At 39.4% G+C, this 27629-nt stretch overlaps 1 protein-coding gene and 1 long non-coding RNA gene across 4 annotated transcripts in view; one reads left to right on the top strand and one right to left on the bottom strand.

Annotated features, from left to right (window-relative positions):
• The window catches only part of LOC122549071 (nucleolar protein 4-like), a 349310-nt gene that overhangs the window by 265034 nt on the left and 56647 nt on the right, over positions 1-27629 (top strand). For 2 of the 3 annotated variants that reach the window (XM_043688280.2, XM_043688282.2), the window contains exon 7: positions 2532-2711. The exons of the other annotated variant lie outside the window; for it this stretch is intronic. In XM_043688280.2, the coding sequence (XP_043544215.1) occupies positions 2532-2711 (180 nt within the window). The remainder of the gene's footprint in view (positions 1-2531; positions 2712-27629) is intronic. 3 annotated transcript variants of the gene reach the window in all.
• LOC148150178 (uncharacterized) overlaps positions 15908-27629 on the bottom strand; it is a 77882-nt gene continuing 66160 nt past the window's right edge. Inside the window, exon 4 of the long non-coding RNA XR_015756997.1 lies at positions 15908-16143. This is a non-coding gene — a long non-coding RNA (uncharacterized LOC148150178). The remainder of the gene's footprint in view (positions 16144-27629) is intronic.

Genomic DNA, 27629 nt, shown 5'->3' on the forward strand with positions numbered 1-27629 from the left:
TTATTCTCGCTCATCTCTCGGTCCTCTAATGTTTCTCAGATGTTTTTTGTACATTTCTCCATGAAAACAGATACATAGCATTTGTATAGGTTTTGAAATTTCCTTATTCCCCATTATAAATTCTCCTGCCTCTGCCTGCAGTAAGCTATACTTTATTTTTTACATAGCTCTGAAGGTTTTACTTTTAATTTAGTTGCGGGGCTTATCCTTACAACCATTTTTGAACTAGGGGATACCGTTGCAATTTTCCAGAGGACTGACACCACTGATGTATCTGAGAAGGATTGGTATCTCCACCCTTTGCTCTTTTTTTCAGAATGTTCTAATTCATTCCATCTGGTTTTGATGACTAACATTCTATACAGCCAACCTTTTACTATCTCATCTTTAGTTCATCCAATACCTCAATTACTTCATCATTTATGATGGCTCCAGAATCATCATCATCCTTTTTCAGATAGATGTGACGCACTGGTTTAGTATAATATGTGGATCCTCTTCCACCTTTTTGGATTCTTTTTTGTGTTAGTTGCCAATGTCTTCTCAGACTATTTCTTTACTTCTTTTATTTTTCTCATTTTACCTCTGACCTCTCTGAATTCAGCCTGGTTTTCACTTGCATTGCCAACCTGACATTTACCATGTACACCTATCCAGAGGATTCTGGCTTTTTTTGCCCTAGTGTTCTGCCTCATAAGAATATACCTCAATTGTAACCAAAGTATCTTCCCTTCAATGAGAACTTGTTATTCAGCTGCAATTCTACTTGCTAAACTTTCATTCCAGTTTCCAGAATAGGCCCATTCTCAACCCATTGAAATTGTCTATCATTAAATAATTTTATTCTTGATTGCTTCTCTATGGTTCTGTAATCATAAACAACTTGGATACTGGCCAGCAGAACTGTTTTTCTCTCACACATGCATTGAAGATCCAGGTATTTTGAGACCACAATTTTAGATTCATTTTTCTCTTGATGATTCATTCTTGGTATATCAATGTCACCCAAGAGCTCAGCATTTATAGGCAATTCTTAGTTGCCCTTGAGAAGGTGGCTGTGTACATCCCCTACACAGTCCATGCTTTGGTCCTTTTAGATAGGTGTTCGAGGGATGTGATTCAGGGACGATAAAGTGGTGGCCATATATTTCCATGTCAGAATGATGTGTGAGTTTGTGGGGATGTTAGAGCTGATGGTGTTCCCATGCACTTTCTGCCTTTGTCTTTCTTGGTGATAGATGTCAGAGGCTTGAGAGGTGCTGTCAAAGAAGCTTTGTGCCACTGCACCCTGCAAATAATAGACAGTGTAGCTATAATGGACCAAAATTGGAGGGATGAGTGCTTAAGGCTTTGAAGAGGCTGTCCATAAAACAGACTAAAGTAGTCTTGATCTGGTTTATGATGATATTCTTGAGTGTTTTCATTGCTGCGCAATTGGCAAGATTTTTCATTTCTGCCTGCAAAGGTTTTAGGAATTCAGGAGTTGAGCTACTCTGTAGTAAACCCAGTCCTGTGTCCAGGGTATTTATATGGAAGGTCCAGTTGAGTTTCTAGTCAATGATGACCACTTCTCCAGAATAATTATAGTGGGAAATTTGAGATGTAGTACCATTAAACACTGTGGACACATTCCCTCCTGTTGACCATGGCCATCGCCTAACACTTGTGTAGTGTTCGTAAATTATCAGCCAAAGTTTGGATGTTGCCATATTACATTACAAAATGTTGAATTATTTGTGAACTTCCAAAGCATTTTTCAATAATCAGCAAACAGCTTTGCTTCTGATGTGATGATGGAATTAAGGTAAATGAGTTAGCTTCTGAAGATATTTGGACCTTAGATTCTGGCATAAGAGAATATGTGTCAAAGATGATGCAAACCAATGGAAAGTACCTTTCCTGGCCCCCAGTGATTTGAGTTATACTGAGGTTTCTTTATGCCACAAGAACAGTCACTCTCACCAAAATTCAGGAATGCAACTCTTGTCCATATTTTAATCAAGCCTGTCATGAGATCTATAACTGAATGACTCAAACGGAACTCAAATGAGCATCATTGAGCAGGCTGTTGGTGAGTAAGTGCCACTAATAGCATCATTCATGACTCCCTGGATCACTTTGCTAATGACTGAAAGTAGTCGGAAACATTAATTTGCTCAGTTGTTCCAATTGCTAACAACCATTTGTATTCTGATTCAGAATATTTTGATTAATCAGACAACTAGCTGTTAGGACTACACTTAAGAATCATGAAATTTGGAGCTATAATGAGGATACTCTTGTTTTAATGTCAGTTTAAAGTAGAACTTGAGGTATGAAATATATAGAAGTAATTTTTAACTCTTTTATACATTTCTGAAGTTAAAACTAATTTATTTATTTAAAGAGGAGATAGATCTTGATTGTTAATCAAAACTCAACAGGCAACTCATAGTTATCTAAATTTACTAAATTGTTTTCAAGTTGCATTTTATCCATAATAATTAATACAGTTGCTAATTATGTTTCATGTCTGTTTTTTCCCGACTCAGTCACCTGCACACAGCTATTCTAGCTATGAGTCTCTAAGAAATGAAAGTGTAGGAGGTGGTCCTGAAGATCTGACTGTGAGTAGAACTATCGAAGATGATGATGATCAGGATGATCATGATGATGCTGAGAAGATAATTGATTCAGATGGAGCAGAATCAGAGCGCCTTAAAGCTTTTAATGTGAGTTACAGCTAGATTTTAAATCTATATCCTCAAGAAATGTCTCCACAACATTTGTATTGACGTCTTTCTTTTTGTAAGTGATACACCATTGTAAAATCCAAATATTTTTCTGCACTTTTAGTAGAACAATAACAAATGCAGTGTAGAAATATACTCTTCCTTTTGAAAATATTTAGTTTGAAACCAAGTTTCTGTCTTATTAGTTATCTGTACTACAGCATTCCATATTCTAAAGATATTTGTGGAAATTTTTTTTAAACTTTTCTTTAAAAATTCTAATGATAATCCTTACCACTAGTTAATCAGTGGAATCAATCTTCCACTATTGATAATTTCAAAAACTTCCACAACTATAAAAAATCCTGGATTTTGGAATTGACCAGAAACTAAACTGGATGAACTATATAAATACTATGGCTGCAAGAATATGTCAGAGGCTAGGAATTCTGTGGAATGTAACTCACTACCTGTTTCCCCAATACTGGTGCGCCATCTATAAAGCAAAATTCAGGAGTGTGTTAGAGTATTCTTCACTTGCCGAGATGACTTTGACTTCAACAACACTAGGAAAGCTCATCCAGGACAAAGCAGCCTGCTTGTTTGGTATTTCGTTCATGACCTTCAAATGCACTTCCTTGTCCACCAACCCAGTGGGAGCATTGTGTGTAATTTACAAGATGTACTGTAGCAACTTACCCTGGCTCTTTCAGCAATACTTTCCAAACCGGCAAACCCTATCACCTTGAAGGAGAAAAGCATAGGTACATGGGAACACTACCACATGTAAGTTTCTCTGCCTGTCATACAGCATCCTGTCTTGAAACTTCACTGTCACTCGGTCAAGCACGCATACATATCCTTCTGAGCAGTATTATGGGTTTTCCTGCCCTCTGGACTGCAGCAGTTCAAGAAGGTGACTCATTATCATGGTTCCAGGGGCAGTTACAGAAAAAAAATGCTGACTAATCATGCGATGTCCAAATGCCACAAATGGTTGTAAAAACAAAAGTGAAAACTCTGTTGTGTCCCTGATTAACTTGCCCTTATTTAATAATAAAAACAGTTTTCACTCCTTTCTTTACAACTGTATTGTATAACATTTGAAATAATTTTAACATTGTGTGCTTATCATGGCTCTAATCACCTTTCTCTAAGGTATAAACAATGCTTCCCATAATCTTCTCAATGATTGGCTAACAAATACTATATAAAATACTAACTGTTTTATACTTTTACGGGATGCGAACACCACTGATTAAGCCAGTGCTTATTGGCCATCCCTAGTTACTGTTGAGAAGGTGGTGACGAGTTTTTTCTTGAACCACTGCAACCCATGTAATGAAGTTGACCCAATGATGGTGAAAGAACAGCAGTAGTGTTCCAAGGATCGTGTGTGACTTGGAGGTGAATTTGCAGATGATGATGTTTATTGGTGTCTCAAGAAGTCTTGAAGAGTTTTTGCAATGCATCTTACAAGTGAATGTTGAATGTATTAGATGTGCTGCCAATCAAGTGGCTGCTTTGTCCTGAAGGGTATTGAGCCTCTTCCGTGCTTATGGAACTACACTCATCCAGGTAAGCGGACAGTATTTTGTAATACCTCTGACTTATGATGTGGACAAGTTTCGAGTGGTTACAATTAATATGTAATTTTATTGTTTTGGCATTCAGTGACCCTGTATATGTAAAACGCCAATAACTATATTGACCCCATTTATTGCTTTTTGTTTTACCTGCACCCTACCCTTCAATGATTGTGATACATAATTGCCCTAAAAGATAACAAGCATCAGTACTGCAAATTCATAAAATGCAGCCTCACATTTAGCTTCAGACTATTCTTACATTACAATAGTCTGAAGTGAACTGTGCTTGCATCTGTTTTTGATGATAGCTAAATGCAGGAGGGCACATTAAAATATCATCCAACATGACAAAAGGCTTTTTTTTTGTCAAGTAATGGAAAGGCAAGGAGAGCTGCAAAAAGATCTAGCTAGGAAGGATATATTGCTGGATCTGGTGATCATGAATGACGTTGTGGGAGAACACTGAGTAGGGGTTATCATTGGATCCCAAGTTTTACATTAGTAATGGAAAAGGACAGTTAAAAGTCAAAAATAGATGTTTTGAACTGGATAAGGGCTAACCTCAATGAGATGAGAGGGGATCTATCTGGGGTAAAATGGAATCAGGTTTTGATATAAAGAACTGAAAATGTAACAGTGAATTACCTTTTAAGGAAGCAATGTCTTAGCTACTGACTAGTTACATTCCAACAAGAAGAAAAGTTGAGAGGAATCTATAGATGACCACAAAAGAAGCTTCCTACATATGTCGTCATTTTTCTGTTAGCTTCCTTGATTCCTTCATCATCCTCCAGTCCAACCTACATGAATATCTTCTAGTGAGACAATATTTTTAGTACTCCAATGGTCAGTTAAATTATGTTTCTAGTGCTTATACTGGAAGTGTAGCTCCCTCCAATTTGCTTCTTCAAGCAAATCAGTAATTGCAGGGTCTGCTGTGTTTTCTATAAGATATCCATCCAGAGAAATATAGACATTGGACAGTGAGGCCCTGGATTGACATAGGAGAGGCACAGAAGGTAAGAGAGAAGGTGGATTTAGAGATGGAAAGGAGATGTTCCAGATGTAAGGTTGTCAATATTAAAACCTTTAAGTTGTTTTTCCAATTGGTGTTTCCAATCTAAAAATGGCAATGAATTCTGCACCACTATGCCTTTGTGACACTATGGCCACAGTGGAGTTGTAAGATTTGGATATGTAGGCATTTTGCTCACTTCACACAGTCTCATGGGCTGCATACTTTTTATTTGTTTCTTAGACAAACCGAGGGCCTAGATTTCATTCGAGCATATTAAATAAACATTTTGCTTAATTTTGCACCATTCACTGCAGGTTTGCTTTTTATTTCTTCCAGTCCTTATTTAGATTAGCAAGAGAATTACATGGCTATGGATTTGTATATTTCTGAAATCTTCAGAATATATTTTATGTGAAAAGGTTTTGGACTGCTTTGATGGTAAGTGTGGCAGACTTTCAACTTGATAGATTTAGAGATCTTCCCTCAGTACTACTGTTGCAACTGAAGGATGTCAGTCCCCACCTGAGCCTTTGATTACACTAAAGGTTCTTCTAGTTTTTTGAGCTTCATCAGTAGTCTGTTTCTCGGCAGTGATTGACCCATATGGGTAGAAGTACAGTTTTCCATCACCCCTGGATCTTATTACAAATTTGGCCATTATCTTTCTTCCCAGAAGCATTTCTGTGCATACCTTGGATATTAATTCCTTCAGAAATGCCTTCAACAGTGCATCCTCAGATTCTCTAGCCTTAAATACCTTGTAATTTTTCCTCAGTCACCGCACTTGTTTCTGAACGCGGGCAATAGTTTATCAAGGCTGCATGCATATTGTAAGCACTGTTTGTCAGCATTACCTCAGCACAGAACCTTAAACATTCACTCTGGTCTCCCTCCACTTGTTGTCCAATCTATACCCTGTTTACAACCAAGTACTCTGTGCATATTCTAAATTGCTCCATAACCAGATCTACATAGCTGGAACCTCCTGCTTCCATCTGAGTGTGTATTTTGTTTGCCACTCTGGATCCAAGTACAGCACTTAGGTTTTCACCTTTTCCTTACATTTTATGTTATTTATATTTTGTGTGAAAACATTTTGGACTACTTTGACGATGAGCGTGGCAGGCTTTCATGTAGATTTAAAGCCTTGGCCCCAGTACTATTACTTCAACTGAAAGAGTTCAGTCTGCAGCTGAGTCGATGATTGAGCTATGTGTTCTGATAGTTTTTCTTTGTGTCTCCTAGATTTTTTCAAGCCTTTTTCTTTTCTCACATCTCTGATGCTGTTCTCAACCAAATCTTTGTTGTGACCCTTCAGGATTCCTTGACCTTCCTACAACCCTGTCATCCATTAGAAATCTGACTGAAGGCTAATGAGATATTCCCTCTAAATTAAGCAGAAACAAACTATATGACCAATGAGTCTGCTTCACCTGGATTTCCTGATAGATCAAAAATATGTCGATACCAGCCTTAACTGGAATAGAGGACTTCACAACCTCTGCAATAAATTGTTAGAGAGTTCACAACACTTTGAGTGAAGATATTTCTCATGATCTCAATCCTAAATCTTGAGTCTGTTTCCCTTATGTTTAAGCCTGCTTGACTACCAGAACTAACCTCTCAGCATCTATCCTATTAAGTTCCTTCTGAATCTTGTGTGTTTCAGTGAGAATGCCTCTCATTATTCCAACAAAGAATTTGGAACCGTATCGACCATTTGACTCCTCGAAGCTGATCTAACCGTTAATAAGATCATGGCTGATCTGATTGTAATCTCAATTCCAAAATACTGCCCACCCTTTATAACCTTTCATCCCATCCTTCTGACAAACCTGTGACCCTTCAAAATTTTCAAAAACTTTGCTTCCACTGCCTTTTGAGGAGGAGAATTATAAAGACCCATTATCCTGTGAGAGAAAATGAAATTCTTGTCATGTCTGCCATAAATGACTCCTTATTTTTAAATGGTAACCTCTCGTTATACATTCTCCCAGAAGAGGAAACATTCTTTCTACATCCATGTTATCAACCACATCTTTCAAAATTGAGTTAAGCTGTTTTCTGAAAAGGCAGAAAGTGCAGGAAAAAACAGGTGAATGGAATTAAGCAAATTGCTCATTCACCGAGCTAATACAGGCCTGCTTCTGTGATGCCACACTTCTGTTAATCTGCGATGCTGTTGTTGACAATGCTATCAAATTGGGAAAAAGCTTAAAAAAATACTGCAGAGAATACTAGTGGGTCAGAAGGTTAGGAAAATTTAGAAACCAGTTAAAGATGATTAAAATGTTAAAGAGGGCAAAATTAGGATGTGAGAGAAAACTAGTAAAAAAAGTAAAAGCAGATGCAAACACTTCAAGTATATAAAAAAGGAAAGAATAACTAATTTGAGTGTTAGTCCATAAAAACATGAGACTGACAATTTTAATAATGGGAAAGAAGGAAATAGTAGAGACTTTGAAAGGGTATTTTTTTATCTGAGTTCAAGTCAGAAGACACGAAAGTTATTCCAAAGTAATAGATAATAAAAGGTGTAAAGGAGGGAGAAACTTAAAATAACCACAATCCTCTTTTAAAAAAAAGGGCCTAATAAAACTAATGAGGCAAAAGTCTGGCATATCCTCTGAATCTAATGGGATACATTCTAGGGTATTAAAGGAAGCGGTGCATCAGTTGTAATCTTCAAAAATTCTCAGTTGGGAAGTTGGCAATGTAACACCTCTATTGAAGAGAAAGAAAGAAAGCAGGAAACTTTGGATCAATTAGCTTACGGGCTGTCATTGAGAAAATGCTAGAATCCATTATTAAAGAGCTTGTAGCAGGACATTTCAAAAATGTTAGTACAAGCAGAACCAACATTTTTTGCAATCAATTTATGTTTAATAGTTTTAATTTGAGAATGTAACAACATTAGTAAATGTTGCATATTCATATTTCCCAAACGCATTTAATTAGGTCCCACGTAAAATGTGGCTGTACAAGTAAAGAGCTGGTTGTTTTCGGATATTGTATTAGCATGGATGTCAAAATCTCTGGGTCACAATCCTGTAAGTACCTCCCTTACAGCATTTTTGAGGCTCCTGTATCAAATGGACGACAGCGGTTCCAGAAGGAAGGTCACCACCACCTTCTCAAGGTCAACTAGGGATGGGTAATAAATGCTGCCTGAACCAGGACTGCCTACATCCCATGTATCAATGTAAAATATTAGGAAATTGGTGACATATGAATTTACAGATTAGGAGCAGATGTGCTAAGCAATGCAATAAGATAATGGCTAATCTATTTGTGTTCCAAATTCCACATTTTAATCCCTCTGTGAAAATTGTTGATTCCCTAACAAAAATCCACCTCCATCTTAAAAATATTTAATGACCTTGCCTCCACCACCTTCTGAAGCAGGGAGTTCCAAATTCACACAACCCTGTAAGAGATGTAGTGAAGGGACGATCCTTGCTATGGTGGTCTTTAGAGTGACTAGGGTTGGGTAGGTTAAGTCAGATATTGAAAGATACATGAAAGGCCTAAAAGTTGGGGTCAGTGCGATCAGCGATGGTGCCTTGATGGCTGAAGTACGGGTCTGAGTGTTGAAGGTAACAGTCACATCCAAAGTAGGAAGTTGTGCTCTGAATGGAGACAGGTCCAGATTTGGGATTGGGGTGGGTAATGAGGATGAACAAAAGCATGGAAGAGGGTTATTAAAAGGGTTAAGGGTGTCATAATCATGTATAGAAACAGACAACTGATCTTTAATTTCCATCTGCTGATTTAATATGTGTGATTTTCCTGGGTGGAAACCGTTTTTGAAAAGGGACCAAAACTACACAGCTTGGTTAACCTTCATGAAACTGACTAGGATTAGATCCAACACTGTCTGAATATAAAATCCATTTGAAGTAGAAGAATGTTGTTTTGGTAAATGAAGATAATATTGTGCACAACTGGCCCATTAAAAGAATGCCCTAATGACTAGTTTTTAAAAAATGAGAGTTATGCTTTCACGCATACATCTACCCTCTTCATACAGTGCCATTAATGCTGTAACAATGGGTCTCATTCATATGTTGTTCCTGTAACATCAGATGCATGAAGAGAGAATGCAAAGAAGGAAAGCTTTAGTTGTCCAACAGAGGATGCAAGACTAACAGTAGGCAGTTTCCGAGAAGGAGGCTGGTCTGATGCAGATGTCTGGGGAACACATCAGTAAAGACAGGCAATGATGTGTCAACAGATGCAGAAAACAAGAAGAAACTGACTCTGGATATCATAAAGGCAATGCCAAGGGCATATGAAAATGCTAGAGGATATGATCGGTGAGCCATGTTGGACTGTGTAAAAGATGTTCAGCCATGTGGATTTGGTGGGAATCCCATTGCCAGTGACCCTTAAGGTTACAGTGTTGCTAAATTTTTGCAGGGTGGGGCTCCAGAGCATGACAGATGATGGCATCTCATAGGCTGCTCCACATAGTTATATAAAGGGGTGACAGACACCCTATTTCATGTCAGTGATTTATCACCACCAATGTCAACTGCATTCAGTGACAATGCTAGGTTTCTTTGAATATATGATATCATTGACTGCACTTACAGTCAAAAAGACTCCTTGGGAGCAAGCAGCTGCATTTGTGAGTTGAAAAATGATTCCCTCCACAAATGTACAACTGTTTTGCATCACAAGAGAAGAACAGTGCACCTCTTGATCGTTACTTGTGGAGCTATCTGATACATCTTGCACAACTCAAAGCTCCCAGAGCTTCTTGAAATTCCATCTGAGGTTGATTAATGGTTCCTTGGTGTCAAAGGCCTATCTCCTCAGATATTCGCATGCACCAGTGAGTCATTCTCAGAAGGAGCCAAAGGAATGCTGCAATCAATCTCATGATTCAGCAGAGCATTATCATGTGTACCACCGGTCTTCTTAAAGTATGCCTCTACTTCTTTGATCACTCTGGAGAAGTTCAGCAATGCATACCCCAAAGAATATCTCAAGTAGTACTGGTCTTCTTTGCACTGCACAACTTAGCAGAGCATTGACAAATGTAGATGTAAAGGGAAGAATGCAAGGAACATTAGCACTCCTCAGAAGACAAGGATTTGTCAGAATATGAGAAGGATTTTATAAGTTCATGCCGACGCCTGGAGAGATATCCAAGGGATGTCAGGGCTGACCATATCTACATATGGTTCATACAACAATATTGGATCATCGCCTCACCTCCATCATCTTCCTGGGTCATAGACCCGGCCTGACCATCTTCCCTTGCCAAGTTATCTCTAAATCTGTGTTTCATGTCTTATCTCCTCTCTAAAAATCACATTGTGACAAACATGAGACTCAACAGGATCCTGATCCCCAGCCATCTCCTAATTGTCTGGGGACCCAAATGTAACTCCATCTGTGAGGTTAGATTAAATTAGGTTAGATTCCCTACTGTGTGGAAACAGGCCCTTCAGCCTAACAAGTCCACACTCACCCTCTGAAGAGTAACCCACCCAGACCCATTTCCCTCTGACTAATGCACCTAATGGGCAATTTACCATGGCCAATTCACCTGACCTGCACATCTTTGGAGGAAACCGGAGCACCCGGAGGAAACCCACGCAGACACTGGGAGAATGTGCAAACTCCACACAGACAGTCGCCCGAGACTGGAATCAACCTGGCATCCTGTGCTGTGAGGCAGCAGTGCTAACCACTGAGCCACTGTGCTGCCATGCTGGGGCATGTCTGTGTTGTGCTTCCCAGATTGTACTGCAAACTATACGTGACCCCCTCTGTGAACATTGTGGGGTAACTGCTGGTGGCAGTTGATGAGGGAGGTGATGTTGCATCCTTATAGGCTGTGGCTGCTTTGTTTCCAGAGGTGCAGTTATGCCATTTGTTCTGTGCCTGCCACTTGGTCCTTAGATGATGCAGAACAAAAAGAATTGGATTAAGAACCGTTAAAGTTTGAATACCTCATGCTTTGTCTTATCTATCCTGTGTGTCCATATCATAGAATCCCCTACAGTGTGGAAGCAGGCCATTTGGCCCATCAAGTCCTCACCGACCTGCCAAAGAGCATCCTACTAAGACCCACCTGCACCCCTTCTTCCCCCACCCTCTCCCTGTAATCCTGCGTTTCCAATTGCTAATCCATTTAGCCTGCACACTATGAACACTTTAGCTTAACCAATGCACCTAATCTGCACAACTTTGGACTGTGGGAGGAAACCAGAGCACCCAGAGGAAACCCACATAGACACAGGAAGAATGTGCAACCTCTACACAGACAGTGGTGCAAAGCTGGAATTGAACCTTGGTAATGGTGACCAAAGAAATTCTATCTGAGATTGGTTAATGGCTCCTTGGTGTCAACGGCTATGCCCTTCAGTTGTGGCTGATACAACAATGAGTCATTCCCAGAGTGAGCCAGAGGAATACTGTAATTAATCTAATGAATTCATAAGAGCATTATCAAGCATACCATTGCTCATCTTGAAAAATGCCACCACTTCCTTGACCATTCTGGAGAAGTTCAGCGATGCATAACCTCGGGGATATGCTACCAGCAAGATGGTTGTGTCATTAACTAGGAGCAAGGCGGATGATACAATCATACACTAATGAGGAGCAAGGCAGGTGTATCATCGTCTTCTGCCAAAGATTACACTCCGTCTTCACCAGCAATCTTCATCGTTTCCTGCTTGAATGCTTTGAGGACCTTAAGGTTCAAAACTTCTCTCCTTGTGTGTCTCCTGTCCTTAGCGTTATTTCTTTACGTTACAAAGGGCAAAGATATTTTAAGTGACAACTAACCCTCTTGTCTGCATGCATCCCTGTTACAGATATCTACCTGTCATTCACACATTGCATCCAAAAGACAAACCTCCATACACTTTGCCCTCATTGCAATCCGGTACAAAAGCTGATTGTGCATTCACTCTTATGGGAAAACTGCCGACTGGCAAATTTTCATATAGTTATTAATAGTGCATGACTCCTGTCGAAGTTGCAACACTAGCACTTATACATAGGGATTGGAGCAGGTCATTGACCAGTAGACCCATACTTGTTTTGTGACCCCTCGCCTGGCTTTCTTGTTGCAATTTTCTGAAGGAGACAGAGCTCAAGACTGTGGTGTGTTCCTGCCCTATGTGAAAAGTTGGGCACAGTTCCAGGGCCTGGGACCAGAAGGTGGACAGGACGGTGTTTCCAGCTGCAGCTCCTGGAAGCCCAAGTGTCAGAGCTGAGCAGTAGCTGGGGACACCGAGGATCAACCAGAAGGCTGTGTGTATCATGGATAGCACATATAGTGATGTGGTCACTCAAGGAGGGATTGGATAACCACCAGGCGGACAAAGTGGACTAGACAGGCAGTGCAGGAATCCCTGTGGCCATTTCCCTGCAAAACACCTTATGTACTGTTGGGTTGAATAGCCTCTCTGAGGAAAATAGCAAGAACCAAATTCGTTGCACTGCAATTGGCTCTGCTGCATGAGGGAGGAGGAGTAAGTGTGGAAAGACTATAATAATAGGGCATTCAGTTGTAAAGAGAAAAGATAGACTTTCTGCGGCTGCAAACAATATTTTAGGATGACACCAAAAGCAGAAATTTCTGTCAAAATTCAGCTGATCTGGCAGAATCTGCAGTGGGAAGAAAGTAGACTCTTCACCAGAAGTGATGACAGCTAGGAAAAAAGTGTTTTTTATGTTGAAGATGAGGTTGCAGGGAGAGGTGAGCGGACAGGTCGAGATGGAGCCCAGCAAAAAACTCCTATGAAAGGGGTATGTTGAAAATAGGCCAGGATAGAAGAGAAGCTGAGTAAGTAATAATGAGAGCTGAGAGTAGGTGAGAATGGGTAGGCCCATGTCATGACAGGACAGGGCATGAAATGGGTAAAAAAAATATGGAAGGACAGAATCATGGTCTAAATTTATTAAATTCGATATTGAGTCCAAGAGGCTGTAGGATCCCCAAGCAGAAAATGAGGTGTTGCTCATAGAAATGCACTGAGGTTCTGCAGAATACTGCTGCCCATGATAGAAATGTTGGTGTTGAAGTGGCAGGTGCTCAGGGTTATTTTTATGGACAGAACATAGCTGTTCTGCAAAGCCATCACTCAGTCTGCATTTTGTCTTCCCAGTGTAAAGGAGACCACATTGTGAGCTGCAAATACAATAGATTGAATGTAGTGCAGGTCACTGCTTCATTTGGAAGGTGTGACAGGGGCCTTGGATAATGTGGATGTAAATGGGCAGGTGTTACACCTTCTGAGATTGTGTGGGAAGGTGCCTCGGGGTGTGCAGTGGCGTTGGGAATGGAGGAAGAGTGGATGAGGGTGTCACAGAGAGAACAGACCCTGTGGAATGCTGACAAAGGAGGGGAGTATGCACCTGATTGTGGCATCCTATTGGAGGTGACAGAAATGGCATCCTACTAACCTTTAGGATGCAGAAGCTGGTGGGGGTTAAGTGAAGACCAAGAGGACCCTGTCAGTCCCAACAACATAAGTAGTAGCAGGGATGAGGTACTTGAAGCTTAATACGTTGAGTCAGGAAGCAAGTTTAAAAGGTAGGACCTCAAAAGGTATATATCACTGATAACTGATCACCAGTATTAAGTGATAGTCAAAGTCAAAAAAGCAGGATATATCAGATGAATATGTGACGAAAGAGACTATGCAAAAGGAAGAGTTTTGGATTCCTGGGACATTGGGACCAGTTCTGGAAGAGATAAGCACCAGTACAAGCTGAACAGGTTGCACCTGGGCAGGACTTGAACTGACATCCTAGGGGGAGTATTTTCTAGTGTAGTTGGGGAGGGTTCAAAGTAAAATGGCAGGGGAATAGAAACATATACAGGGAGACAGAAGAGATGGAAACAAGGGCAAAAGCAGACGATAGAATGGGGAAATAAGGAGAGTGATGAGCAGAAAATTCAAAGGCAAGAATCAAAAATCTCTTTCTCTTCAGATTACATTTCCAAATTTCCTACTGTCCATCCTCTGGGTCTCAATTCACCATCACAATCACAAACAAAACGTATTGGATAACCAAGAAACAAATGAAAATGAGAAACTTAAAGTATTTAATTTCAACTGAGAAAAATAATTGAGAAGACATAAGGGACTGACAGCTGAGCTATATCCAGGACCAAGTGTTCTGTAGTATTTTTAGGAAAATCACCAGAGCTAGTGCTTCTGAGCAAATTATTAGAGCTGTGAGCTAACAAGTACCTGAGGCTTGATGGACATTTTTCCTGTGCTCTTAAAAGAAGTGGCTGTTGAGGTAGTTACTGGTTTTAATTTTTAATAGCTCCCTTGATTTGGAAGTGGTCTGGTTGGATTGGAAAAATAAATGCATCTCCTTTATTCAAACAGAGAAGGAGACAAAAAATAGGAAACTACAATCCAGCTTGGTTAATGTATGCCATAGGGAAATGTTAGAAGCTGGCGTTAAAGAGGTTATAGCCAGGCACTTTGCTAAGTTCAAAGCGATCGAGGAAACACACACTGTTTGGTTGAACATAAATTTTCCTTTCACCAATCTATTGGAGTTCTTTGAGCTATTGCTATGGCTAAATGTGAACCAGTAGATGTAATCTCCATACAGTTCCAGGAAGTAGTTGATAAAGTATGATATCATAGGGTTTTGCAGAAAAACTGAAGCTAATATTGTAGGGGCACATATTAAATAGAAGATTGGCTGACTTGAGGAAAGCAGAGAGTAAAATATATGGGTCTTTGTTAGGTTGGCAAGATTTAATGACTGGGGTGCCACAGGAATTGCTGCTAGGACCTCAGTTGTTTACAATTTACATAAACTTAGATGAAGAACTGAAAGTAATATTTGCCAAAGTTGTTGACAACACAGTGGCAGTTAGGAAAGTAAGTTGTAAAGCAGATATATAGAGGCTACAGTTAAGTTAAGTGAGTTGATAGAGTTGTGGCAAATGGAGATGTGGGAAAATGTGAAATTGTTCATTTTGGCAGGAAGAAGTTTTTAAAAAATATAATAGCTATAGTATAAGAGATTGCAAAACAGATGCAGAAATATCTGGCTATTCTAGTACATGAATCACAAAAGGTTAGTCTACAGATTAAAAAATTAATAAAAACAAATAGAATGTTATAGTTTGTTATGAGAGGAATTGAATACAAATGGAGGGCGATTATGCATCAGTTATACAGGGCACTAAGTGAGACTGCATTTAGAGCACTGTGCACAGTATTGTCCACATGTTTCCTTTTAAGTAAGGATATAAATGCACTGGCATAATTCAAAGAACTGTTGTCTTATGAGGAAAGGTTAAACAGGCGAGGCTTCTATTTGCTGGAGTTTAAAAGAGTAAGAGTTAGCTTGATTGAAACATGTAAGATCCTGAGGAGTTTTGACAGGGTAGATGTGGCGAGGTTGATTCCTTTGATGGGAGAGTCTAAAACTAGGAGTCGCTGTTTAAATATTGGGAGTTTTTCCTCCTTAACAGAGATGAGACAAAATAAATTCTCTGGATGTCCTGAGTCTTTGGAACTTTCTTCCCAGAAATTAGGTAGAAGAGTGTTTGAATATATTAAGGCAGTGGTAGATAAATTCTTGTTCAGGAGGCTGAGTGTTATCAGGGAGTGTTATTTTAGGCTACAGAGATTGAATGGCTTACTTCTTGATCTAATTCATACATTAGAAAGATCGGCATACTCCTGCTTCTTGTTCAAATGTTGTCATGTGGTGGCCTCTGAGATGATGGATACACTGGTCATGATGTTCCATTATTCTTCAAACTCTGCAATAGGCCCAGAGTGTTGGATGTCAGTATATGTAATGCTGATTTTCAAGGAAACTGTGAATGAAAAAACAAGCCAGTTAACCTGACATCATTGATTTGAAAATTCTAAAATTTATTAATAAGGAAGTCTGCCAGTGTACTGAAAGATCATGGTATGATTAGACAGAGCCATAAACGTTTTATAAAAGGGCAATTATGTTGAATAAATTTAATGAGAGTGCTTTTTGAAGTTGTAATTGATAAGATAAACAAAGAGGAAGCTGTAGGTATTTTCTACATGGTTTTCCAAAAGGTATTCAGTAAGCACAGTTTTGCATGCTTATCTTTTCAGTTTGATTCCACCCTTAATTTCTTTAGTTAGCCACATGTGCTGCATCTTTCATTTTCAAGAATTATGAACTATTTTTTTAAATGTCACTGTGTATCACCTTCATTTTTCTTTTGAACCTATTTTTCATGTCCATGTTAATCAACTCTGTCATCATGTCCTTGAAGTTGTCTTCATTTAACTTTAAGAGACTAGATATTGACCTACATTTCTTATTCTCTGAAATGGAATGTGAAATTCTGTCATGTTATGATCACTCTTGTCCAGAGGGCCACTTACTTTGCAATCTTTACTAATCCTGGATCATTATACATGTTTTGATCCAAGTATTCTGTTCCCTAGGGGGTTGTAGAATATATTTAAACAGAGAAAAATAGAAAATAGGAACTGGTGTGGGCCATTTAAGCCCTCATGCCTGCTCTGTCATTCAAATGCATCTAACAGACCTAGTCCCATTAGAATTTTAAAGGTTTCTATGAGATCACTCTCACTTTTTGTAAACTCCAGTGAATACAGTCATAACTGACTCACTTTATCCTCATTCATCAATCCTGCCATCCCAGAAATCAATTTCATAAACCTTCACTGCATTCCCTTTTTCGCAGGAACAGACATCAGACTCATTTTTCTAAGAAACTGTTCCAAAGCTGCCCCATCTTTATTTCCTTTCTTCCCATCCTACCAAAATTACAAATATCATGAATATTCAGCTGCTAAGCTTGGCTACGTTTCAACTATATTTCTATAATTGCTATTATTATCTTGCTCATTTACTTATATCAATTCATCCATCTTGTTATAAATGCCAGAAGCATTCCGATAAACCAAATTTAAATCTGCCTTTTCATCATTTTTGCTTACTCTGATATTATTTGCACAGCTATGTTTCCACGTTCTGCCCTTACCTGGTATTCATTACCTCTCATTCTGCACTTTTACCGTACCTTTTTAACATTACAAATCTCTCTTCATGTGAACATCTCTCCAATTATTTAAGTTAAAGATCTCTCTCTGTTGTGCAACTTTCCAGCATTCTGGTCTGATTGTTGTTTATGTAAAGGCTTTCCCAACAGTACTGCTCCCTCTTTCTGCAGTGCTTGTGCCAGTGCCCCATTTCTCCTAAATGTCCCCAAATGCTATCTGTGGAAAGGAGTTCCAAAGATTCTGAATCCTCTGAGAGAAGAAATTCCTCCTTATCTGAGTCTTAAATTGGCTTTCCTTTATTCTGAGGCTGTGCTCTTTGGCTCTCCCATAACAGGAAACGTCCTTTCAACTTTTGCTCTGTGAAGCACCTTAAAAATCCAATATGTTTCAATAATATCACCTCTCATTCTTCTAAACTCCAGTGAGTTGTGTCCCGATCTGTTTAGCCCTTGTTCATAAGACAATTCCCTCATACCAGAGATCATCCTAGTGAACCTTCTTTGAACTGCTTCCAATGTAAGGATATCCTTTCTTAAATAAGGGGTCTACAGTATTCCAGATATGGTCTCACCAGCACCTTATGGAGTTGCTGTAAGACTTCCCTACTTGTATACTCCAACCATTTGAAATAAAGACCAACATTCCATGAATTGCTTTCTATCTTTAAACGGAAGTCCTTAACTCTCGGTTGAAGAGGCAAAGCTTCCTTCAGGACACTCACTCTTGGCAGCAGAGAACCATATTTATCTCAATAACTGTATTGTCCCTTACTAGAACTAAACTCCTTTGAACTGTCCACTTGAATTGCGTCCTGCACCATGGTGTAATGGTCAGTGAGCTCATTGTCCTTGCAGTCCTGGCTCCCATCCACACAGGGAGTGCCACATAAAAGATGAGATGCAAGACAAGGAGTCATGAAGTTGGGAGTAATATTATTAGCATTGATGGAGAGTTTGTTAACAGCATGTAGCAGTAAGTAGGGATAAAAAGGGCACTTTACCTTTTGCAAACTGTAACTAGCAAAGTGCCACAAGAATCTGTGCTGGGTCTCAACTGTTTACATTTTGTATTAAAGACTGAGACAGTGTGTCTTTGGAAAATATAGAAGTTTGCTGAAAATACAAAACAAGGTACAAATGTAATCGTGAGTTTGATCCAAAGAAAGATAGGGAGGCATTTTGAGAAGAAGACATAGAAAGCTGCAAACGTAAGTTGAATCAGTGAGCAAACATTTGGTAGATGGCGTATAAGTCTCTTAATAGTCAAAAATCCATCTACCTTCCATGAAGGAGAGAATTCCAAAGTCTCTCAACCCTTTGAGAGAAAAAAATTCTCCTCATTTCCATGTTAAATAGGAGATCACATTTTTAAACTTTGCCCTCCTTTTTCTCACAAAAAGGAAACATCCTTTGAATATCCACTATTCCTTAGGATCTCATATGCAATGATAAGATCAACTCTCATTATCTAAACTCCAGTAGATACAGGCCCAGTCTGTCCAAATCACCAAGGCTCCTATGACAGTACTGTGACTTCTACCAGGTGGACATATGCATATAACACAACCATCTGCAAGGTTTCTTTTAAGATGCATACCATCCTGACTTGGAATATATCACCTTCACTGTTACAGGGTCAAAATTCCAGAACGCTGTTGCGAACGTCAGTGTGGATGTACGTATGCCACACGGACTGCAATGGTTCAAGAAGATAGTTCAGGACCAATTTTACAAATGTACTTAGGAATGGACAATAAATACTGTCCTGGTGAGCAAAGCCCACATCTGGTAATTTTTTAAAATAAAAAAACCCTTCATCCTAAATATTAGTCAAATGAACTTATCCAAAATCAATTATGTCCTTTTCTAAATAAGGATACCAAAACTGCACACACTACTCCAGGTGTGGTCTGACTACAGTCCTGAACAACTGAAGCAAAACATGTCTACTTTAATATTCCAATCTCTCCACAATAAATGACAACAATCAATTGTATCTAAACATTAACTTTTGCGACTCATCTACCAGGATATCCAGATCCCCCTTTTCTGTTGAATTCTGCAGACTCTTTCTATTTACATAATATGCTGCTTTTCTATTCTTTGTCAAGGTGGATAAGTTCACAGTTGCCATCATTAAACTCCATCTGCCAGATTTCTGCTCACTCACTTGCCCTACTCATTTCGAGAGTTCATTGTTTTAAATCTGCTACCTAAAAATGAGATGAAGAGAAACTACTTCTCTCAAAGGGTCGTGAATCTGTGGAATTCACTACTCCAATGAGCGATGGATGCTGGGACATTGGGTAAATTTAAGGAGAAGATAGTCAGATCTTTAATTAACAATGGGTTGAAGGGTTATAGAGAATAGAAAAGAAAATTGAGTTGAGGCCAATATGAGATCAAGCATGATCATATCAAATGGTGGAGCAGGCTCAAGGGATTGAATTGCCTACTCCTAGTTCTTATTTACTTTGCAGGTTTGCTGTGTCCCCTTCTCAACTTATGTTTCTACCTTTCTTCGAGTCATCAACAAATATAGCAACCATACATTCGGTGCCTTCATCTAAGTCATTGAGAGAAATTTTAAACAGTTGAGACCCTAACACAGATACCTATGAAACTCCATTCATCTAAAAATTGCCCATTTCTGCCTCAGGCAGAATTTTCCACTCCCTTGAGCAGTATGGGCCATGATGAGAAATGTGGGAAGTCATGGCCAAAATGAAAAAAATCAGAATCTCAAAAGAGACTGTGAAAAAGGTTACAATTTTCTACTTATTGGTTAAATTCAGAATTCAGATCTCCAGTATTTATTTTTTTATAAAGCAGAGATAAAATAGTGGCACTTATTCTTGTGGAAATCGTTTCTCCTGCACTTTCTGCATGGCTCTTCACCCAATAAACAGTACTTAGGCTATTATCTCAGTCTAGGCTGGCTGAGTCTGGTGGCATGTCCTCCTTTATTGGTCAGTAAGAAAAATACAGCCATCCTTTCCACCACACCATGACCAGCTTCTCCAAACCCCTGTTGGTGAACTGGTGATTTAATTTGCTGGGACATTTCTTTTAGAACTGTGATGCAAGATGAAGGGCAATTCTTAGCTTACAATGCCTTAAAAATGATGCTTGAACTTTCTGAAGGCCTGGCAGTGGCAAACACTTCCACTTCTACCATGTGATTCCATGAGATGGATGCCAAAGATGCCAGTTGCGTGATCAATGAGATGAAGTGCGGAAGATTACATGGGACGTGTCACCATGGGTCTTGGCAGATTGGACACCATGAATTTCACTCAATAAAATATTTTGCCAGAAAGTGGGAAAATTAAGCCCCAACTTTGTTTCCTGTGGGCTAACCAATCCTCTGTTCATGGTAATATGTTACCCCCTTCACTATTTGCACTTATTTTGCACAGTAACCTTTAATGTGGCATCTTGTCAAATGTATTCTTGTAATCTAAATAAGTGCAGTGTATCCACAGCTTCTCTGTCAACTATGCTGTTTATTATAAAGAAATCAAGTAAATTATCCAAACGTAATTTTCCTTTCACACACCATGTTAACTCTGCTTCTCGCCATGAGATTTCCTAACTATACCCTTTTAATGATAGATTCCAGCATTCTTCAAGATTCACACATTCTTCAAAATTCCAGTATTCTTTGTATTCCTACATTTTTTCTTTCTTTCTTTGAGCATTTTGTAGGCTACTTGCAGATAATGGTATTGTCTCCTCTGCTGAGGGAGAACAGATAATTATTTGGCGATAGATTTGCCAAAACACCCCAATCTATGTGCATGCAACTTAGTTCTTATCTGTATCCTGTGTAACAAAATTCATGTGTAACCTTGGTCTTTGATGAACTGATACATGAAATATCTATTTTCCATTCAAACCCAGTGACTTACCTTATACAGATCCTAACGCAATAGTAAGGCGCATGTAGTACCAGTACCTTAGCTGGTGAGACATTGCAAGTGTCAGGTCAAGTGAAGGGGTCCCTTCATCAGCGGAGTGGTGTTACTCTTCTTCTGCCTGGGGATGCCGTGACTGGACATATAACAGATCTTAGGTGTTTGACTGCAAACCATCAGAAAAGCAGCTTGGGGTGAGACAAGAGTCTGACTTGGAAATCAAGAAGTCCTTGGTTATCATCAGCAACACACACATTACAGATAACAGGATGGGAGTAAGCTGGAAGTGAAGAAGGGGCATAAGGTCAGTGCGTAATTTCACCCTAAATGTTGTAAATGATGTCTGAAGCCATGGACTCTGTCATTGGCTCAGCTGATGTTATAGAGAGCCATCTCCTCCATCAGAACCAGGAAATCCCAGATTTCTGTTTTTTCGTTGATTTGCGTTATTCCTGGTGGTTGTGGTTGATCTTTCCCGCAAGAGAAAGGGCAGAACATTAATTATTGTGTTACACCTAATTTTGGTGATGTACCTATCATTGCTGAATGGCTAGAGATATGTGAAAGCTGTGACACCTCATAATGAGACTGATATCTCTACAATATGTACTGGATAAGGATTATGGATATCAAGCACATGCCCTGGATGCCACAGATTGCTGACAAGTAATGATGGTGCAGTTAACTACGTTGGAAGTAGTGGATCAGTGAGTATGAAGTTTTTTTCAAGATGCATTCATTTATCTTGATCACCTGTATAATGTCATCAGATGACTTGTGACACTGCTGCCAGTTTCTTGGCAGAAGACTTCTTGTATTAGCCACATGGATCCCGTGGAAACCTGTCCACCTCCATTACTAAGGCTTCCCTCACTACATCCTTGAATCTAGGCAACTTCTCACTTTCCAGGTACATTTGTACAACTCTTGTATGCCAGCCAGGCAGACCAGTTCCCTACTACTGAGTGCTAATTCCATTGAAGTGGGGGAGACTTACTGTAATGAGTTGCGTGCTGGCTGCATCCTACAATACAAACTACAATTAGGCGAATGAAAAGGCAGCACCACACTTATGTGCTGCCTGCCTCAGTGGCAACGTTAGTTGGCTGTTCTTGAAGCATTGTTGCCACACCCCAGTAATGAAACTTTAGCCCAAACATCATCACCTTTAGGCGCATTAATATTTGCAGTAGTAAGATCTAGCTACATCCGAACTGACTAAACTTTAATCATTGGTAGAAATTATATTTTATAAGATTTATAAAAATGAGATACATACAGTTACCAATGCCAGAAAATATTTTTGACAATCCTCATGCTAAAATAATTTAAAGGGTTATTCATAGGTTGTGCAAAAATAGAATCAATGTAACTCCCATAAACTCTGTTTTTATCTCCTCCCATTTGATTTTGTGATTTGGAGTGCCGCTGTTGGACTGTGGTGGATAAAGTTAAAAATTACACAACACCAGGCTGTAGTTCAACAGGTTTATTTGGAATCACTAGCTTTCGAAGCACTGCTTCTTCATCAGGTGGTTGAAGCAGCGCTTCCATTTAATTTCAGCAATAGTCCAGATTGTACAATAGGAATAGATGTGATGCCATTAGCAGTAGCAGGGAGTAAATTGGATAATAAAGTCTGACAATGTACATCTGCAGTGCAATTCAGAAAACCAGAATTGAGGTCCAAGATATACCACTTCTTCAAAAGCCTCACTGCGGTTGGTATTTCATTGAAAGATTTTGGCACTGAAACTTAAAATATTGAAAGTTTTTGTACTGATGAACAAGTGTCAGAAAACATTAGGGCTGCTGCATTCAGCAGGAATGACACTCTCAGATAACTTCTCTCAACCTGAACATTTAATTTTATGTGTGAATTTTTATTCTTTCAGGATATAATTATTGTTTGAGAGACTTTCATTTTTATTTTTCTATCTACTTAGGTTGGTTGCAACAATGGTTTAAGTTCTTTTTAGTATGCGGCAAAATACCTTTCGACTATAAATGTAGTTCACCAATTACATGGTTTTCTTAGTTTATTACCTGCTCAGATCAAGGGAAAATAAAAAATAGTAATGTCAAGCATGCAACATTCATGCAGTCATTTTGGGCTGTCTCACGTCCATGCTCAAGTGGAAAGTTCAAAGGTGATAATGTTCAGTGCAAAAGGAAGATAAAAGAAAATACAATTTAGTGTAAAAAATACAAAATGCCAGAGAAACTCAACATGCATCTATGAGTAGAGAAACAGTTCATGTTTCGAGACCAATATGACTCTTTTTCAAAACTACTGAAGTTCGAAACATCAACTGTTTTTCTCTCTGCTCAGATGCTGCCAAACCTGCTGAGTTTTTCCAGCACTTTGCTTTTTTTTTCAGAATTCCAGCATCTATAGTATTTTGATCTGAATAGTGTTAAGTGTCATTGAAATGCAAAATTTAAACCTGAGGCGCTGGTGGTATTCACTGGCTGACTGCACTCAAGAAACCATAGTGAAAGTTGCATTTATTTTAATGTTCTTTGCTCCCTGTTGCTTCCTCTTTGTTGTTTCCTTGGGAACCAGGCCAGTTTACTTTTAAGAAAGAGAAAAAAATTCTCAAACAGTTTAATTCTGAATCCATAGTTACATATGATCATCCATAATAGGAGAGGATAAGCTCTTTTGACTCCTGGAACCTGCTCTGCTGTTCAATAAGACTATAACCAATCTATTTGTGTTTTCAATTCCACATTCCCGTCAGTCCCTGTTAACCTTTGATTCCCCTTCCTAGTGAGAATCAATCCACGTCTCTTCAAAATATTCATTGAACTCTACTCCACCACCTTCTGAGGCAGTTTTCCAAAGTAGCACAACCTAATTTTTGTCCTAAAAGTGTAACCCCTAATTTTAAAACTGTGTCCTGTCGTTCTGGACTTATACATGGATTGGTTAAGACCATATTAACTGGGGTTTAGGGGAGTGAAAAGGGTTCTTTATAAAATTCTAACAGAACTATCCAGGATAAATGCAGGAAGGATGTTTCCGATGACTGGGGAGTCCTGGGGTAGGCAAGACTAGCATAAGGAGACCTTTCTTCACCTAGAGGATGTTTCTAGTCCAATGACTCATGTATCACCCTGTCTGAGAAGGGAGGGAGGCAGAAAAAAGGAAACTAAAGACCATTTAGCCTGACCAGGATTCTTGGTAAGATTTTATAGTCCACTATTAAGGATGAGATTGCGGAATACATAGAAGTGCATGGTAAAATATTGCTGAGTCAGCATGGCTTTTTCATTTCTATACCACAAAAGATGGTTGATGCCAAACATTGAATGTTTTCACAAAGGAGTTAGACATAGTTGTTAGGGCTAAAGGAATCAAGGAATAAGGGGAAAAAGCAGGAACAGAGAACTAAGTCGATTGATCAACCGTGATCATATTTAATGACAGAACGGTCTCAAAGGGCTGAACTGCCCCCTTCTGTTCCTATTTCCTATGTTTCCATAAGCAAGAACCTTCAAATTCTTAGTGGAGCATAGAGTATCCCAATCACCAATTCAAAAATTTATTTTTGAGGGGGGAAGAGAGTCGCCTGACCCAATTGAAGAAGTTAAGCTTGGCAGACTGGGTGAAGGACCTCTGCTCCTTCTAACCAAAAGCAGTGCTGTAAGGGCTCAGATTTCTCATTGAGTTTTTTCCTTTCCTCCTTCAGTTGCCAGGATTCCTGAAGGCTGGCCATCACTAAGGAGAAGGTGCTGGGGAATCTGAAAGGTCTGAAGGTGGATAAATCACTTGGATCGGATGTATTACGCCCAAGAGATCTGAAGAAGATAGCTGAGGAGATAATAGAGGCATTGGTGGTGGTCTTTCAGGAATCACTGGTTTGGGGAGGGTCCCAGAGGACTGGAAAATAGCTCATATACTACCCCTGTTGAAGAAGGAAGCGAGACAATAGAAAGGAAAGTATAGGTCAGTTAGCTTGACCTCAATTGTCAGTAAGATTTTAGAGTCCACTATTAAGGATGAGATTGCAGAGTACTTGAAAGTGCATGGTAAAATTACAGAGTCAGCATGGTTTTGTCAGGGGGAGGTCATGCCTGACAAACCTGTTAGAATTATTTGAAGAGGTAATGAGCAAGTCAAACAATGAAGAGCCAGTGGAGGTAATCTATTTGGATTTCCAGAGCCTTTGACAAGGTGCCACACAGGAGTCTGCTAAATAAGATATTAGAGGCAAGGTACTAGCATGGATAGACGATTGGCTGACTGGCAGAAGGCAGAGAGTGGGGATAAAGTGGTCTTTTATAGGATGGCAGCCAGTTACTAGTGAAGATCTGCAGGGGTCTGTGTTGGAGCCACAATTATTCACATTGTACATTGATGATCTGGATGACGGAACTGAGGGCATTGTCTCTAAGTTTGCAGATGGCACAAAAGATAGGTGGAGGGACAGGTGATGTTGAGGAAGCAAGGAGACTGCAGAAGGATTTAGACAGGTTTGGACAGTGGGCAAAGAAGTGGCAGATGGAATACAATGTAGGAAAGTATGAGGTTATACACTTTGGAAGGAAGAACACGGGCTTAGACTATTTTCTAAATGGGGAAAGGCTTTTGAAATATGAAGCAGAAAGGGACTTGTGACTCCTAGTTGAGGATTCTGCTAAGGTTAACATGCAGGCTCATTTGGCAGTTAGGAAGGCAAATGCAATGTTAATGTTCATTTCATGAGGGCTAGATTATAAGATTAAAAATGTACTCTGAGGCTGTACTTTGGTCAAACTATTAAGGTTTGGCTCAGTGGTTAGCACTGTTGCCTTACAGCAAAAGGGACTCTGGTTCGATTCCCACCTTGGGCAACTGTGTGGAGTTTGCACATTCTCCCCGTGTCTGCCTGGGTTTCCTCCGGGTGTTCCGGTTTCCTCGCACAATCCAAAGATTTGCAGGTTAGATTAATTGATCATGCTAAGTTGCCCATAGTGTTAGGTGCATTAGTCAATGGTTAATGTAGAGTAGGGGAATGGGTTTGGGTGGGTTACTCCTTTGGAGGGTTGGTGTGGACTTGTTGGGCCAAATGGCCTGTTTCCACTCTTTAGGTAGTCCAATCTATATTTGGAATATTGTGAGCAGTTTTGGGCCCTGTTTTTAAGGAAGGATGTGTTGTGTTGGAGGGGTCCAGAGGAGGTTTACCAGAATGATCCCAGGATGAAGGACTTGTCATATGTGGAACAGTTCAGGACTCCAGGTCTGTACTTGATGAAGTTTAGAAGGATAAGGTGGAATCAGTTTTAAACTTCCATAATACCAACAGGTCTGGTAGAGTGTGCATGGAGAAGATATTTTGACTAATAGGAGAGGCTAAGACCCAAGGGCACAGTTTAAGACTGAAGGGATGATCCTTTAGAACCTGAGGTGAGGAGGAATTTCTTCAGCCAGAGAGAGGGTCGTTAATAAATGGAACTCATTACTTAGAGGGCTGTGGAAACCAGTCATTCAGTGTTTTAAGACAGTTTTTGATTGGTAAGGGGATCAAGGGTTACAGGGAGAAGACAGGAGAATTTGTCTTAGAAACATATAAGCCATAATCAAATGGCAGAGCAGACTCGATGGACTGAATGGCCTAATTCTGCTCTAATGTCTTATGGTCTTATCCAGATTGAGTCAGTGGAGTTAAACTTGCAAAGCAGGTTTAATCCATGGCTGTCAGCCTTATTGCAATATTTGAACTGTTATTCTGCCTTCTGGTAGCAGGTTGATTTTTATGTCATTGTGTGGTCTCTATTAAGTCTGGTATTGGACAAATTGAAAATCAGTTGTGCTGTTTAATATTACAGGGTGTTAAAATTTTCCCCTGCTTGACTTAGTAAGAATACTTCAATCCAGTTAGTTCACAAAACCATTTGCTTGAAAATACCACAGGTAGCAAACTATAATGATAGAAGGTACGTCTCATAATCCAACAGAAAATTGGTTGATTATTGTAAGTTTAATAGGCAATCAACACTATTAGTTTGCCAATGACTGGAAAATCCAGATATTTAAATGTTAGCCATAATAACTTTCAAGGTAATTAGCATTTTCATCATTGTCTTATTTCAACTGTTGCTGATACTCTTATACATAACTTTGTTAACTCTAGACTTGACAAATCCAGTTCTATCCTGGCTGTCTTCTATCTTTAATGTTAATAAGCTTAAGCTCATTCAAAATTTTGCTGTCCGTATCCCAACTTGCAGCAAGTCTCATTTACCCTTCAGCCCTGTGCTTCTGACTTGCATTGATTTCCAGCCCTTGTGTAACAGTTCAAGTTTAAAATTCTCATTCTTATTTTCAAAAACCTGCATGGTCTCACTCCTCCTTCACCTAATACTCTTCTCTAGCCATACAAACCT

The sequence above is a fragment of the Chiloscyllium plagiosum genome, unplaced genomic scaffold, assembly GCF_037043375.1.
Source record: "Chiloscyllium plagiosum isolate Xiang-an unplaced genomic scaffold, Cpla_swu_hap1 HiC_scaffold_4, whole genome shotgun sequence".
Classification (NCBI taxonomy): domain Eukaryota; kingdom Metazoa; phylum Chordata; class Chondrichthyes; order Orectolobiformes; family Hemiscylliidae; genus Chiloscyllium; species Chiloscyllium plagiosum.